Here is a 13,831-nt window from a genome sequence, read left to right as displayed (position 1 = left end):
ACTTGATAATAGGTTTACTTTTATGGACGACAATGCGTGTACCGGAAAATATGTTATGCTTTTAAGACATCCTTAAAATTGTATAAATAATATATGAAGCGCATACCGCTAGAAAATATAATACACAAATCCGTTTTTTCAAGAAATAGCCAAATATAATTTTTTTTAACTTCATCGTTTAAATGCTGGATCAATTTTTTTTTTGGTTAATTTAGTTTTGTAATATCATAGTACCTATTATAAAATGTTTAATGCTATTAACGAAATTTAATTTTTAGCGGTTACCTTTTTCTGCCGGTATTCAAATAAAAGTACATTTTATATATGATTACTTAGGACTAGGTGAGTTGACAACCAATGAAATAAAATTTTTGTGTTTTCGAACAAGGAAAATAATAATAAAATTTGGTTGTTTTATTTATTTATAGTAATATACGCCAAACGGCTTTTTATAAATTAGAAAATTATATATATATATATAATTTTCTAATTTATAAAAAGTCGTTTGACGTAAATTACTATAAATAAATAAAATAAATAAATAAAACAACCAAATTTTATTATTATTTTCCTATATATATATATGTAGTGATATTTAAAATACACAAACCAACCAAAAGAAAACGAAACAAAGCAAAACAAAACAACAAAAAATATACATGTTAAAAAGTTAATATTGAGAGGTGTGGCCTTGACACGAATAATATAAATCAAAAATCGTTAAAAATTCCCATCATACGAATGAGAGGTGCATTTTTAGTGAAATTGGATCTGGTAGTAGGAAGATAAAAGAACTTCGGTAGAATTGAAATCAGACGAATGTCTTCTAATAAACCCAAGAGCTCGTAACGCTCTACTGATTGCGAAATCAATATGGGGCCGAAAGTCTAGGGAAGGGACATACACAAATCCGAGATCCTTTACTTGGTAAACCCGCTCGAGAGGCATCGCATTTAGACTATAGTTAAATGTCAACATCGCACGCGTACGCTATATTTTTGGAATAATCTATTTTATAGCCCAAATCATTTTTTTCTCTCTAAAATGAGTGATTTTTTTTTTGTCACACTTAGTCGTTTGATAAAATCATTTTCGATTTATTTTAGGTAGATGAAAAATGTTAGCCTTTATAGCATTGGGAACCTTTTTTCATCAGCATTTGGCCTGGTTATTTTTTTACCTATTCAACAATGCCATAGATATTTACCAAACAATCGGAATTTATACACATTTGATAACAATAGGCATATACCTACGCTGCGGTCTTATATAGTATTTTTAAAAACACCCTTCATTACTATTGTCGTTCTTTAGATAACTATATTATACTTGTAAAGGTCGGATTCGAAATTCGAAGACCGGTACAAAAAAAAAAAAAGGATCTATGTTCGTCGGACAAACCATATTATTTATTATTTGGATTTTTATATTTTTTGATTATTTATATAATATGTCAATACCCGACTGCGGAAAAGGGGCAATGTGTTTTTATAAGTTTTAATAATGTATATATAGTATATACATTATAATGTATATTATTATGTATACTATATTATACCTAACATACAATTGATACGACATGGTCGAGTCACAGTAAAAAATATAATATACTTTGCCGAGGTTTGAGTTTTACCTATGTATTTAATTGATATTATTGTTAAATTTAAATTCTCAACGCCAACCCGGGTAATAACACGCTTCCCCCGTGCCATAGGCGACCGTTAGCCGGGCAACGCATGCTGTGTTTATACCGTGTCACGGGGCTTTTTTTTTTTTTTTTTGGGATGCGTTTGTTTTGGATTAAAAACCAAGTGTTGCCTGTTATCTATATTTTATGTATGTTAGTATATATTGTGTGTGGGTGTAAGAGGGCCGAGGTTACGAAGACATGACGACGGCGGAGACAGAGAAAATCTTTGCGGGCAAACCGAACTGGGAGTACGACCACAGGCGAGCGGACGAATCGTTACAATCGCTCGGCGGGTTCAGGGTCAGGCCCCGGCTGAGGGACGCGTTCAACGAGCGGCTGGTCAGGACCGCCGTGCAAACCGTCCACTCGGATTACCTGGCCGGGAAGACGTGGGAAGACCTGGACCACAAGGTCACTTGCCGGGCCGTTGTCCGGGACGTGGAGCGCCGCGTCAAGGAGATATGCGACGACACACGCCCGGCGGGGTCCCGGTACAAGATAATTGCACACACGTTCATCGGGGCGCATCGTTGGCAGTCGGTCACCATCGGCATGCGGTGCCTGTGGGACGAGAAAACCGATCGGCTGGTCCACGAGAATTACCGCAACGCCGAGCTGTTTTGCACCACCCAAGTGGTGGCCGTTTACTATTATTGACTACCGCAGAATGGCGACGGCTAAAACACCCCCCAACCCCTCCCCCGGTAGTACGAAGATTGCAATTTTTGTATTGTTCGCAAATATTATAACATTACTATTGTTATTATTTAGCGTGTACAAGACGTTAAACGAAAGAGAGAGTACAAGAGACTTTGATACACAGATATATATAATAAACTAGATTGCTAACTAGCGATAAGAATTGAAGCCGACGGTCCGCCATTCTGGTGGGATTTAGGTGTGTTATCAATGCATATAATATATATTATTATATCAATAAAATATATATATATACTGGATATGCTTGGTACAAACGACTTAGGTCGAAAATATAAGTTTTCGACTTAATACATTGAAAAATTCAATTTTGGTACAATAATAGCTTTGTTCGTTTTGACAAAAAATTACACCAATTAGCGTCAAGTGTAAATGGTGTGGTATTTCAAAACAAACGTGTTTTTGGTGTAGGATTAATCAACTGATAACTGTTTTCTATTGATAATACAATTTGGTTGATAAGAAATATGATAACGACCAACGCCGAAAATTAGGTATTACACCTACTCTACGGTCGGTGTGAAAAAAGTGTACACTGTGATACAACACTTTTTTTTTAAACAAACAGCGTGTAAAACTATACACTATTTCAAAACGGAACGCTTTGGTTTACACGTTTATATTTTTACGGTATTTTCAAATGGCTAAATAAGAAATCGGCCTCTTCGCCCGCATAGAGAAAATAGTAAACTTCACACAAAGAAAATAAAAATTGAAATCCGCCCAATAGATAACGCTGGAAAACGTTCGGTTAGGTCCATAACTCGGAGAAAAATAACTTAAAGTTTTATAACTAGATAAACGTAATATTTATTTTCATTAAAATTAGTCGGTTTACTTAAAATTGTTACTAGATAAATTTTTGTTAAATAATGTCTATTTTTTTGCCTCTTAACTAGCCCAATTTTTTTTTTTTTTACTTTTAAATTAATTTAATTGAACTTAAATTTTCGCCTTTTTTTATTTCGTTCCTATCGAAACTGTTGATTATATTTAATAAAGATAGATACATATAAACACAAATCAACGAAATCGAGTATAGATCTCATTATAATGTTATTTTTAGTTAAAAAAACTAAAATGATCTCACTAAAATGTTATTTTTAGTTACAATTTTTAATAAAATTGTATCATTACGTTATTATAATACAATTATTTAACCCAATTTTATCTAACATACTATACTAATTACAAATAAACGTATGTCAATTACTTTAACTAATATTAGTACCAGTGGCCAATAACCGGTTCGCTTTTAACGAGAAAGAGGAGAGGGGAAGGAGAAGTATTTATCTTGTTTCCCTCTCCTAAAAACCAATAAAAAAACAATTTAAAACCTAAAACTTTGTTTTGCCAAATTGTTTTGGGTGTCCGCTTCTGATTATTGTTTCGTATGTTTAAACATAAACATTGATAATCAACAATATTGTAAACTAATAATAAACGATGAAACCACAAAAATCGGTCACTCTGAGATCATTGAAAATCGATTAGTAATAAGACTCTTGTAGCCCACAAAAGTTACGATTACAGCCGTTTTTATTTACCTTGATGTACGCGGGTTGTGTTAATTAGTTGAACGATATGAAAAATAACCTTTTCCAAGGTAATAAATACATTCTTCATTATAATCATAAACACGATGAGAAGTATAATAGGTAATATTATTCGGTTTTGAAATTGTCCCGAGCCCGCCACGACAGGTACGGATCGCTTACAATCTCTTTGGAAACGCCCAAAGAGGTTGTAGGTACCTGCTGGTCGCGGTAGATGGCGCATTTGAAATTTTGACCGTAGACCTTATCTATTGTAATGGCGTGTCCCAAACATTAGCTGGTGAATCATATTTTGGTTTTTTGGCAAACGACATTCGGTTTCCGGACGAGCACAACGTTGTAACGAGTCTCTTCTAACAGTGTTTATTTCAAGAATATTCCATTATCCAAAGAAGTCTAATGGACATTGACGCAGATCCGATGATGACCACCGACCTCCAGGTAAATAAATGATAAATTTGTTATTTATTTTATTTAAAAATGTATTAAATCACTTTAAATTACCAACGTGTATTTCGTCGACGGTCCTTCTGAGCGTTGTTTTTTTTTTGAACGTTTGTACAAACAGAAATTTCAAGTTAAAATATTAGTCCAGAGAATAATCATTTAAAAAATTCCCCACAATTTCTAAACTAAATTTGAAAAATGTATCTGTTTATCTTACCATAACACAATGATCCCGAATTTTTTTTGCAACAATTATTGAAATGAAACTAGGTGGTATGAAGAGTGATTTGTACAAAATTAAATAACCCGAAGGATTTTTTTTGTTTGAGCTATTATTTTTAAAAAAATAACAACATTTTTTGAACATTTCGTATGACAACTCTCTGGCGTCAAAATCATGTTAACATGCAGTACAAGTTCTTACCAGTAGCTATCCCTATTTATTTTATTGATATTTATACAATTTAATTAATAAGTTTATACATTTTTATTACTCTTATTCAAAAATTAATTATTAGAATACACAACGCTAATTCAGTTTTATCAGAGCAGCGTAGTGTCTTTATATCTTATGGCTGTTTAAAAAGAACTAAACACTTTCACTCGTCTCTGATGTTCTTAGAACAGTTCAAACTCAATCAAAGAATTAGTATTTTGTCCCTATATTACTCAGCAATATTTTTATTTTGCGGTTACTTTATGGGAACTGTGTTTGCGCTCACAATTAAATGTTTACACCATTGACTTAAATAACTACTATGTTAAAAATTTTTTTTTCTGGGTTTTATAATCCATATACTATTTATGAGATATTGGCATAATGTTATGTCCAATTTTTCATTTAGATTTTAACAAACTTGGTCACAATACTTAAGCTACGTTTAGTAACTATTTTATGCGATAAGTGTCGTTTCTATAGTCAAGTGAACACAGAAAAATTGAAATTAATTTGAATTTAATATAATCTTTAAAAAAAAAATATTTTTATTTAAAAATTAAAAGAAAACATTTAATTTTACTATTGTCACTAGGCATATTTAAAACTATTTGAATACCGTGAAATAATACATAAACGCTAATTTATATAGCTTTTAGTGTATTTTATGTCAACTATTTTGCTTTCTACCTTTGTTTGGGCAATTCTAAAATTATAACAGTATGACTAAAAATAAAAGCCATAGCGTTAATTTAAAAAAAACAATTGTGCGTTTATTTCTTAGGTAGGTTATACAATCGATACATTTATCGATTTTTATTTGTATTATTATAATCGAATCATTGGTAAACTTGGATTTGCTAATCATTTTTTTTTTTTTTTTGGTAATAATAATTAGATTAAGAGTCGAATGTGATAAGAGGGATGATATAGGTGGTGGTTATCATTGAATTGTTTACATTATTAACTGATGAAAAAATAGTAGACATTATAATAATATGATAAATAATTAATAATGTTTATTTTTTTTATGAAAACTAGTTAATAAAATATAGGTATATACCTATATGTTTATTGAAATTCTAATGTTTAGTTTTATTTGATTTGCGTTGAAACTACTTGTGTTGCGATGAATGGTTTCGTAGTGACCTATCGCATTTTAACTCTTAAGGATAGCACAATTTAAAGTTGTGCAGGCACTAACATAGGTAAAAACTGTATTTCTATAAGTAAAATATATGTTATTAAATAGTAATTTAATTAAACACGAGATTAAAAGTATTGTGTTAAATATTCAACGGAAAAAACATGATTCTATTGACTAAATATTTGTGGAAATCTATCTGTATATAAATATATATATTTGTTTGAAAATCAATAACATCTATAAACCGCAATTTTTGTATGTTTAGGTAAACATGGACGAGTCAACGAATTTTGTGGATGAAAAAAAGCAAGAACTACACCAAGCCATATTGTAAGCATTAAATTATTTTATTTTTCAAATTTACAAATAATATTTTGAAACAGTAATAATAATAATACAAATATTTATAGAATAATAAGGCAACTCTATACAGTAGCTCCACAATGTGTTCAAGTAATTGCTCATAATTTGGATTACCTAGAATACATTGATAAAAGAGACAACAGAGACTTATACGAGAGTATGTATAAAATAAAACGTTTATAGTAAACGCTGTCATATTTTCGTTGGATTTTAAAAAATAGTCTAATAAATATAATCTATAATTTTAGTCGAAATGAATGCGGAAGACGGAGAATACAAGTCGTTTGCCGATGTGATTACGGAAATACGATGTCTTTTGTTGAACTGTTACAAATATTTTGGCCCTAGACATAAGACTACTTATGCTGCTTTGAACGTTGAAAAATTGTTGGATGAATGTATTTTTTGCCTGGACGAGTAATAATATTTTACAAATAATAAATTATAATTGTTCATAAGTGCCTCCTCATAATAAATTTAGTACAACAACTAATGGCTTTAACAATTTATGTTAACAGCTAATTTTAGTGAACGTTTCATTTAAATAATTCATCTCATCAACCTACGCACTTATGATCGATCACACAGTTGTACCTTAAGGAAAACAACTATTTATGTTATATATTATTATTTGATTGTGTTACAGACGTCTAAAGAGTACAACAGATGTTCAACAGGCGTTGGATATATTTAAAACGGAGAAGACTTACGACTATAAATACTTATACCCTAAAGGTATTTTCATATTTATTACAAAATTTGTGATGTCGTAGTTGCTTGTGTTAATTTTGTATTACTGTTAAACGAATATTGTTAACATATATATATATATTTTTTTAATAATGGGTATTTATTTAAATTTAAATTGTCATTTCAGACCATTATGATTCAAAGTTATTAAAAAGTGTCGCTCATTGTCGTCCAGAACGATTGAAGATATATCATAACGCTATTGAGGATAAGATTGCCCTAACTGAGAAAAGTGTTATGTTATTAGAAGAACTAAATAGAAGGAAAAATGAAATCGATTTTGATTGCCACAGTCAATATGTAACTTCAATGTGGGAGGTTTGTATGAAAAATTTAATTTTATACTTTTAGCTTCGATGCAATTTTAAATTTATATTATACGTTAATACTAAAATTGTATAAATATAATTTTTTTTCAGTTGGCTGAAATCGGAAACTTCGTATCTGCTCTTGCTGGGACTTTTCATATCGGAGATGTATATCAAGGCGAAATCGAAGGGATGTTTTTGATACCTAAAGAGTCGACGTTAATGAGTAAAATAATGACATTATTGTTGGGGCCGATGAGCGGTAAGAGATGTATCAATAATTTAATGTCATACAAAGTTTGGACCGAGAAATTGTCGAAAAAAATATCGAGTTGGTTTGAAGTTTACCACGAAAAGGACCAAGGCAAAGCTAAGGTAAGTGTTTAAATTTGTAACAAATCAATACGATGGCACCATACGTATATTATAATGGCAAAAAAAGATTGTTTTTTTTTTTTACAATTGAAACTACTTGTGATTTTTATTTAGGTTTTCAAAGAATTCGGCATCCATCGAGATTTTTGGACTGTCGTGGGCGACAAGAACCCATTAATCGATAAAGAATATTTTGAATTGCCATACTTGGTTAAAGTCTGGTTACTTAAAGGACTGTGCGATCATGTACTGGTAAGTTTAATAATCCTGCATAAAATATTAAAAACCATAGTTAAGTAGACCTCGGAGCTTGTTTAAATTTTATTTAACAGTAGTTTTTGCATAGCCGGCCAAGTCATACGCGATTATTTTTAATTTTTTTTTATTTCAAAGTCTGAACAATAAATTAACTGCAAACATAATGCGATCAATATAAGATAATAATAATCATATTGACAGTGTATTTGTTGAAAGAATTAAAGATGTTTATTTTTTCAAAATATCGACCAATTCTTCATTGAAACTAATTCACGGATAATAATTGCTGTTAATATTATTTTATGGCCAAAAAGCCAATGTCACACAAGTTTGCATGCTTGCATAATCTTTTTTTTTATTTTGCATTTGGCCGTCTTATGTTTTTTTCTTACGACTTTTGTGATTATTAATTAATCATAACAATACATCTTAGTTGACGACTTAAAAATTTAAATTCAATTTATTTACTATTTCTTTTTTTTTTAACCTAACCTATCTTTAAAAAAGCTTGTAGCTTAGTGTAGAAAATATCGCTGCTTTTATTGCTTGTATTTTTTTTTTTGATAACAAAAAGGAAATTGTGATAAATAAAAATAACGTTATCAGAAGTGAACGGCCACACAATCAAACGGTTTTCTTAAATGTGTCCTATCGGTGCGCATCGGTATGAACCGCTAAAATATCTTAAATCCAACTTCACAATTAAATAAAAATAAACAAAGATTTTAAAATTTAAAATACCTACAAAATATTTCACGGTACAGTTCGGACGTGTTAATTTACAACATTCATAGTCAAATTTACACAAACAATTAGATTAGTACAACTTGAAAATAATATCAAAATTATAAGTCAAACCAACTAAATAACTAACGTTTTAATCAATATTTTTATTGGAGTTGGCTTTCACCAAGAACGCTTAGTACACGATGCACTGCATAATGTAATTATATAGAAGATGATAATTTAATGGGGGATGTCATATCAATATTTTTATTTAAAAATCGGTGTGTTTACTGTAAGACCATCGCGGACCGAGTTTAACACAATTTGAAGTCAAGTTAAAATAAAAAAACAACGGTGGTAGATAAAAAAAAAATTCAACATTATCAAGTCAAAATTTGGAATATCACAAAAATTGTTGCATTTTAATTTAATTTTACCGTAGGTATTTTAAATACAAGATAGTACTGGACTCGCCTGCGTGCTTTGGACGGTTCAGGCCAAACCGAATGCTAGATTAATGGCTTGATGCGATGCAGCTTGTTTTTTAGATATTGCTTTCAAAAAAAAAAGTAAAAATCTTCATGAAACTTCTATGCTTTTTAGAATCTTTTAGTTTGATTAAAACCAAAGTATTTATAGAGTTAGGGCTTTTTAATTTAAGCTACGACATATTTTGAGAGCTAATTTTTTTAAAAGTAATTATTCGTAAACTGTTTTTTTTTTTTAGTTTAAATATAAAAGTATGAAGGACATTGTTGTAAAATGTAAAGAAGAGAAATGTACAGTATGGAAAAGCAATGATGGTACCGAAGAGTATTTTTACTTCAGTATAATGCCCGATCTGCGACTGTACTATCATAAAACTTCCAATGATAAGAAGGTAACTATGCGTTTTTACAGGAGAACTTATGTAAAAAAATGTAAATGATTTATATTTTTTAAGCTAATTATTTGTTTTTAACTTTACCCTAGTTCGATGGCGGTCTTAAAGGAGAACCATTTGAAAACAGAGATCTGGAAGACGAATTGCCTAGGCTCAAAGGTGAGATAACGTTGATTTTTTGTTGTTTCTCTTTTTTTAAAACAATTTCCTACTTTGTTTAGGCATATGTAAAACGTTTCGATCGAGATCCCAGTTCAAACCTAACGAAGATAATTTCAAAATGATAGCCAACACTGTGCAAGGAGTCCGTACGCTTATCGAGGAATCCGTAGCCGAGGGAAACCCTGAGAGCTTAATACTTTCGCTCGAAGAATATCTCCGATGGGTTGAAAAGCACGAATACAATTATCTAAGCACCAACAACGAATCAAAGATAAACCTGTACAGAGATTGGAAATTGACACATCCTGCGAATAAACATAAAGTCAAAAACACCAAATTAGGTAGGTTTGATTTTAATTTTTCTTAGTGGTCTAAAAAAAAAAAAGTATTTGCGTCAAATTTAAAATGTTTTAAAGAAAGGTTTTTTTTATTTATAATGAAACCGTTTAAAATAATTTTTGTTATTAGTTGGTTGCATCTTGCAAATTCCAAAGAAATGTCTTTTTGTAGGTACTTTTTAAGATTTTTTTTATCGAATGCATTACATTTATCTGAATTAACTGATGTGACCAGACTTACTTTTTTTTCCTTTGAATTTAAACAACTTGCACATTTGTTGCATAAGACACCATTTAATTTATTATCCAAGATAAAGTTATTGACATGTTAGCTTACAGCTAATGTTCTTATTATATTCCCATCGACAACGTATTATGTTTTCTGACTCGGCGTTTTAAATCCTAACCCAAATAATAGACAAACATTCTTTATTTTAATCTTTTTTTTTCCATAGATTACAGCGAAGAAAAAGAACCTATCAAACGACGACAAACGGAAGACCATCAGGACATTGATGAATATTATGAAAATAAAAAAGCAAAGATTATCAGTTGTCCGGACACTTCACTATACTCATCTCTTATCAGCGAAGATGAAGATGAAGATGATAACTGCATTAAAATAGTTTCCGTTTCATCAGTAGCGCCTAGACCTTTGAATACTTCACCAACTGTGTCGAGCGTAGATTCAAAAAAATCATTGTGTACAATTAGCGTAAGTTCATTTTATAGCTTGGATAATTATACTATACAAAAGCATACTCCTACCTATCACAACGTCGAGTAACACTGACACATCGGTCAAGACTTATATTCCAGAGTCGAGACTTCTTTACTGCTGTAAAGCGTTACAACAATTATTTCCAATTGTTCTCAAACATTCCTATTTTGACGTCTTATGTGTGTGTCAATAATTACTATCCTTATAGTATATTACTTCTATAATTTTTGATTTGCATGTTTCAGTGAATAGGAAGTTACAAACCCCCACTGATCCTATACTAGTCAATGCATTTTATTCGGCTGACATTCAATTTATAAGACTTGAGTATGTTCACGTAACGTAAAATCACTAAATTTTAAATATTTTTATATTCTCTATTACATTTACTGTCGAAGAAATTGACATTAAAGAAAATTTTTTTTTGTCTAACTTATGCACTGTATTTTTTATTTTATCTATTTATTTATTTTTGTATTTCTTTATAATAACGATTTAAAAATGTCTTAGTAAATTAATTGCATGTGTGTCATTACTTTTTAAATTTAAGTTTATTTTTATAATGGTTTAAATAAGATTTATTTGTAGTAGTGATTTTGTTTGTTTTTAATATTTTCAATTTGCACGTGTGTTATTATTATAATTTATCAATGTCTTACATGTGTCGTTGGCTTTAAATTCATTGTCAGTTTTTTTACAACTACAAATGATAGTAAAACAAATTTGCAAAGAATGTACAAAAAAATGTTTTACTCAAATAATAAAATATTTTTTTTTAATGCGATTTTTTGAATTTATTTATTCGAATAGTTGAAATTTGATATTATTTGGCATCCCTTCTGTCAGCAGAAGAACATTTAGATATTATGTAGCATTTAGGTGTACTTACTGTAATCTGGTTATTGATTTATTCATCTAAATATACTAATGCTGGACTGTCTTGGGCGTCCAAACCTGTAACATAACACACACAGTTGTGTACTTAAATTTTGGTAAAAATGATAAGCAATGTCTATGTTATTAACAAACAGTCAATGGAGAATAAACATATAGAGCTCAGGCAAACGTTAATTGCCGTTACAAAAATGACAGTGTTATTATTAGATATTTTTATTCCTTATATAAAAATTGAGAAAAAAATGTACAAATTTTTCAACTTAAAATTACGATGCTCTATAACTTTTTTAAAAATAGTCGAAAATGTTCCAAATTTATATGAATTGTTCCTCAAATATAGTACTATCGATAAACATTAACAAATCAAAAAATAAATCATAAACCCTTTCCCTTATAAGGGATAGAATTTTTTTCTTTATTTCACTTTTTCAAGCAAAGTTTTAGAGATTTAGATCTGAAAATTAGGCCGAAGGTAGATCTACAATGGAACTACAACATATACAATTTCTTTAAAAATCTGTAAAATGAAAATATTTTCATTATATTTTTAATTACGATACATGGGTAACTATGACAGTACATTTTTATAGACAGACGATCAACCCTTATCGTATTCACCCTGCACAAGACTAAATATTAAATTTTAAGTGCATTATTGCTGGTCCCACGATATCTTCTAAGCCGCTATAACTGGTTTGAACATACTACCCACAGATTCGCATCGAAGCGTTTATTTAAAAGTGATTTTATCACTTTCAGTTGTAATAAAATCTAGTTTTTTTAAATTTTCAATTTTTTCAGGATTTCTAGTTTTTCTAGTATTTCAATTTTTTCAGGATTTCTAGTTTTTCAATTTTTTTCAATTTTTTCAATTTTTTCAGGATTTCTAGTTTTTCTAGTTTTTCAATTTTTTCATATTTTTCTATTTTTCTAGTTTTTTAATTTTTTCAGGATTTCTAGTTTTTCAATTTTTCTAGTTCTTCTAGTTTTTCTTAATTTCAATTTTTTCTAGTTTTTCTAAATTTTCAATTTTTTCAGGATTTCTAGTTTTTCTAGTTTTCCAATTTATTCAGGATTTCTAGTTTTTCTAGTTTTTCAATTTTTTCAGGATTTCTAGTTTTTCTAAAAAACTAGAAAACTATTCTAGTTTTTCTAGATTTCTATTTTTTCTAGTTTTTCTAGTTTTTTAATTTTGTCAGGATTTCTAGTTTTTTAGTTTTTCAATTTTTTCTAGTTTTTCTAGTTTTTTAGAATTTCTAGTTTTTCTAAATTTTCAATTTTTTCAAGATTTCTAGTTTTTCTGAAAAACTAGAAAACTATTCTAGTTTTTCTAGATTTCTATTTTTTCTAGTTTTTCTAGTTTTTTAATTTTGTCAGGATTTCTAGTTTTTTAGTTTTTCAATTTTTTCTAGTTTTTCTAGTTTTTTAGGATTTCTAGTTTTTCTAGTTTTTCTAAATTTTCAATTTTTTCAAGATTTCTAGTTTTTCTAAAAAACTATTCTAATTTTTCTAGTTTTTCAATTTTTTCTAGTTTTTTAATTTTTTCTAGTTTTTCAATTTTTCAGGATTTCTAGTTTTTCTAGTTTTTCAATTTTTTCAGGATTTCTAGTTTATCTAAAAAACTAGAAAACTATTCTAGTTTTTCTAGTTTTTCAATTTTTTCTAGTTTTTCTAGTTTTTTTAGTTTTTCTAGTTTTTCTAGTCTTTTTTTCAAAAGATAGAAAAGATTGATAAATTAGAGAAACTATAAAAACTTATAATGCTTTTTTAGTTTTTCAATTTTTTCTAGTTTTTCCAGTATTTCTAGTTTTTCTAGTTTCTTTCTTTCTTTTCTATAAAAACTATTAACACTAGAAAAACTAGAAAATCTAGAAAAACTAGAAAAACTAGAAAAACTAGAAAAACCAGAAACACTTGAAAAACTAAAAAAAATTTAAAGTAGAAAAACTTTTCTAGTTTTTCTAGTTTTTCTAGTTTTTTATTTTTTCTAGTTTTTCTAGTTTTTCAAGTTTTTCTAGTTTTTAAAACTTATAAAATTATAAAAAATAATAATATGT

General features: G+C 29.1%; 2 protein-coding genes across 2 annotated transcripts; both read left to right on the top strand.

The window, feature by feature from the left end:
- Positions 1-1,888: 1,888 nt before the first annotated feature.
- LOC126842480 (dynein light chain Tctex-type protein 2B-like) lies at positions 1,889-2,347 on the top strand. Its single transcript, XM_050579490.1, has one exon. It carries the CDS (start codon positions 1,889-1,891, stop codon positions 2,345-2,347), a length of 459 nt encoding a protein of 152 aa, XP_050435447.1.
- Positions 2,348-4,357: 2,010 nt separating this feature from the next.
- Positions 4,358-11,229, top strand: LOC126842476 (uncharacterized). Its single transcript, XM_050579487.1, has 13 exons — positions 4,358-4,404; positions 6,259-6,323; positions 6,404-6,513; positions 6,605-6,773; positions 7,003-7,091; positions 7,234-7,424; positions 7,526-7,789; positions 7,904-8,041; positions 9,501-9,653; positions 9,746-9,815; positions 9,878-10,159; positions 10,612-10,871; positions 11,123-11,229. Exons 1-13 carry the CDS (start codon positions 4,363-4,365, stop codon positions 11,123-11,125), a joined length of 1,836 nt encoding a protein of 611 aa, XP_050435444.1. The 5' UTR covers positions 4,358-4,362; the 3' UTR covers positions 11,126-11,229.
- The last annotated feature ends 2,602 nt before the right edge of the window (positions 11,230-13,831 follow it).

Source organism: Adelges cooleyi, unplaced genomic scaffold (genome assembly GCF_023614345.1).
Source record: "Adelges cooleyi isolate 19-005CV unplaced genomic scaffold, UGA_ACOO_1.1 ACOO_flye_CR_arks_rails_tigmint_CR_PRNA_523, whole genome shotgun sequence".
Lineage (NCBI taxonomy): Eukaryota > Metazoa > Arthropoda > Insecta > Hemiptera > Adelgidae > Adelges > Adelges cooleyi.
Note: the sequence above shows the minus strand (reverse complement) of the source record. Positions and strands in the feature narration are given on the sequence as shown.